Genomic DNA, 3104 nt, shown 5'->3' on the forward strand with positions numbered 1-3104 from the left:
CTGAATCATCCTGAAACAGTCACGAATATTTTCTTCTATCGAGTGTTGTGTCCAGTCGTGCCATGTGTGAAGCCGCTAAACGTTGCGCGATTGTTTTGAAGTGTCGTTGTGTCAGACTAAGGGCTCAGGCAGAAAATGCCTCCGACTTCGACTGACATTTGGTTTTAGATTGCGAAATGACGTATACACCCATAGCGAATCTTATTTGCATGCTGGAGGGGGCAATTGGTGTCTCGCAACAACCTGACGTAACCATGGCTGCTAATGTGTATTTGATACACATCGGGGGGGTTCGTTGCACATGAACTTAGCTTTATTACACCCTTGCAATATACGAGGACGGATGTCTGTGCGCATATAAATCATTACATGATGGAAGGCGTCGTCCCATGCAGCAAGTGTGTTTCTTCTTTTTCTTTTGCTGGCTTGAACCAATGTTTTGCGAGATGTTGTTTCCGCCTTCGTCACGATTTACTTGACGACCTTTCCCTGGCTTTTAGATACTTCGGCTGAGCATGAAGCCATCTCGTTAATGGACGAGCATCATAATAGACGAATAGACAGTGGTAAACATAGTCAGAACAATCATCTGTAGACCAGTACAAGCTGAAAGATGCCACGGTGATACAGGTCTTGCAAAAAAGGGATCTACAAGTCTGAAGAAGGCGAGACTGTTAGTTTTGCCAATTTACATTTACAGAAGCCGGTCCCACACCGTCATCTCGAGCCATGTCCGACTGCATAGTCCTGATATGTGTCTTAACTCAACCCAAAGGCTCTGACTTGTCGGACGTTTTAGTAACATAACCACATTGGGTCCACCTCACTAGACCAACCGATGCGAGAGATCTCCCGTGCAAAGATATCAATCGCATAGGAGATGCTATCTTACCAGTCTGTCCTATAGGTCAAGCGTCCTGCAGACAACTCGAAACGAAAAGTAGTACTGCAGAAGAAACGCGCTGAGTTGCTTTGGATCAATCGCTCGGTTGCTAATAGACGCCTCAAAAACTGCGAGACATCGAAGCAAACACAATACAAGCAGATTTGGATATGTCAAGCGTCGTCAAGTCGTCAATCTAGGGTGAAGTCGTCTGCACACGTAGGAATCGTTGAATGCACCGCCATCACCAGCCACACCCGTGCCGGCCCGTCGAGGAGGGCTTCTGTGCCCCGGAGGGGTCTCGGGTGTGGCGCCGCGATAAGATAAGTGGGAACGAAGGGCGCTAGTCCGCAAAACGACAGCTAAGCGATAGCCCACACATTCAATTCCGGCCATTGAATTCGACCAAGACGCAGAAGGCAGCGAACAGAGATTCGTGAAGGTATTCATCAACCCATTCCGTGATCCCTCAAATCAGTCAAAATGGCCGCCACTCTGCCCAACGTTTCCTCGGACCTGATCTGGGAGGTCGTCCGTAAGTTGCACCTCGGCGTCCTACTGCGCGTGTAGCCTAGAGCACCAGCGAAGGAGAAGAAAAAAAACAGAAGACAATCGTGGCTTACCATTTCTCGTTTTCCCCGACATACAGGCAGCCAGAATGCGTTCCTGGTCAACCGCAACGACGCCGGCGGTCTCCAGCTCTCCCGCGACCCCCTCAACCTGGTCAACAAGCACTCCCGCAAGGTATGTCTAAGAACGAACTGTTTTGGAAAAGAAGTGGTGGGGATCATTGCAGTTTGGCTAACTATAGATGTAGTACGCTGGCTTCGTCAACGACAAGGTACATACATATACGAACTTCAATCTCCCCTTACGAGCTCGACAACCATCTTACCCGAACGAACGACATGCCGATCTCGAACAGAAGTGACTGACAATGCGACAAATAGGCCATCGGCGTTGTCCCCAACGAGAAGGGCGGTGTCAAGGTGATCAGCAAGAACCAGAAGAACGGCAACAAGCCTGCCCAGGGCACCACTGAGGTTACCTACGGCGGTAACAAGTCCGCGCGCAAGTGAGTTGGAACCCGGCCCGTGTCTGCCTTTCGGCATGGACAGTACCACTGCTCCAGGAACTACGAGATATTGATAATTCGGAAACAGGACCTACTCCGCTGTTGCCCGTCAGGCTGCCGCCGGCGGCTACCGTGCCGACCTCCGCGAGGCCGCCGTCCAGCGTGTCTCCGCTATCCGCCGCTCCCAGCGCCCCGTGAAGGCCACCCCCGAGAAGAAGCTTCGCGGCCCCAAGGCCAAGAAGGCCACCGAGACTGAGGCATAAGCGTGTTATGCTTTTTAGCGGACGGGAAAGGCTTGGTTTGGGCGTTACGTCGAGCAAATAGAATACCTTTTTGAGGGACACAGGCGGAAACAAATCAAAAGCTTGAGTCAAAGGGCCAAAAAATAATGACTGGACTGGTTTCACTGCTCGCAAGGGAGAGACTTGTTTTTTCACCGTGAAGGCCCACGAGGCGTTGTGTGTTTCGAACGCGCATCCTGCAATGATGAAAAGCCTCCACAACAGGAAAGTTCCGGAGCCATAGAGTGGGTTGACCGTGGTCCAATATGGCAAAGTCAGAAGACAGTAGCCGGAGTGTGGCGAGTGTTGTTCGTGATGGTGCGGCCATTGGCTGCTACCCGAAGTTGCCCGAGTAGAGCAGGCTGCGATTCATAGTTGAACCTCGGGACCGCGGGCAGGCATCGGGAAGTCGACGGGTGGTTCGGCTCCCGGCCCTGCTGCGTCCCTGGCGATGACGAAGCCGCGCCTGCCGTTCCACGAGAGATTGCCGAAAAGGGCTGTGAGACATTGAAGACGGTTCAGCCTAGCTTTCGCGGAGTAAGTCATCGCCGACTTGGATTTGATGCCCATATTCCTCCGGCACTGTGAGATGGTTCCCCCCATTGCAACATGGCGGGGTAAGTCTGGTAGCCGGGGCTGCACAGTTGCCTTACTTAATCAATAGGCAGGGTAGGTACAATCATACATGGTAGATGGTTCATAATGAACAATTATTACCTGAGTCCTTGATAGCGACCAGCGAGATGTATCAACAGTGGGCAGTTGTTCTACTCAAACATAATAGGCATGGTGCACATCTCGGGTTGTCTCATCATCGAGGGCGATACCATCAATGATGCAAGCAACTCCTTTACCGGGCGATGGG

At 51.6% G+C, this 3104-nt stretch overlaps 2 protein-coding genes across 2 annotated transcripts; one reads left to right on the top strand and one right to left on the bottom strand.

Annotated features, from left to right (window-relative positions):
• Window positions 1–1366: 1366 nt before the first annotated feature.
• CH63R_02634 (Ribosomal L28e family protein) lies at window positions 1367–2221 on the top strand (the record flags this gene model as incomplete). Its single annotated transcript, XM_018297609.1, has 5 exons — window positions 1367–1418; window positions 1533–1627; window positions 1701–1724; window positions 1834–1958; window positions 2047–2221. 5 exons carry the CDS (start codon window positions 1367–1369, stop codon window positions 2219–2221), a joined length of 471 nt encoding a protein of 156 aa, XP_018162425.1.
• A 387-nt stretch (window positions 2222–2608) lies between these two features.
• On the bottom strand, window positions 2609–2809 carry CH63R_02635 (uncharacterized protein; the record flags this gene model as incomplete). The annotated part of the gene is made up of 1 exon (XM_018297610.1): window positions 2609–2809. The coding sequence occupies one exon, from the start codon at window positions 2807–2809 to the stop codon at window positions 2609–2611; it is 201 nt and encodes a 66-aa protein (XP_018162426.1).
• Between the last annotated feature and the right edge of the window lie 295 nt (window positions 2810–3104).

Source organism: Colletotrichum higginsianum, chromosome 2, assembly GCF_001672515.1.
Source record: "Colletotrichum higginsianum IMI 349063 chromosome 2, whole genome shotgun sequence".
Lineage (NCBI taxonomy): Eukaryota > Fungi > Ascomycota > Sordariomycetes > Glomerellales > Glomerellaceae > Colletotrichum > Colletotrichum higginsianum.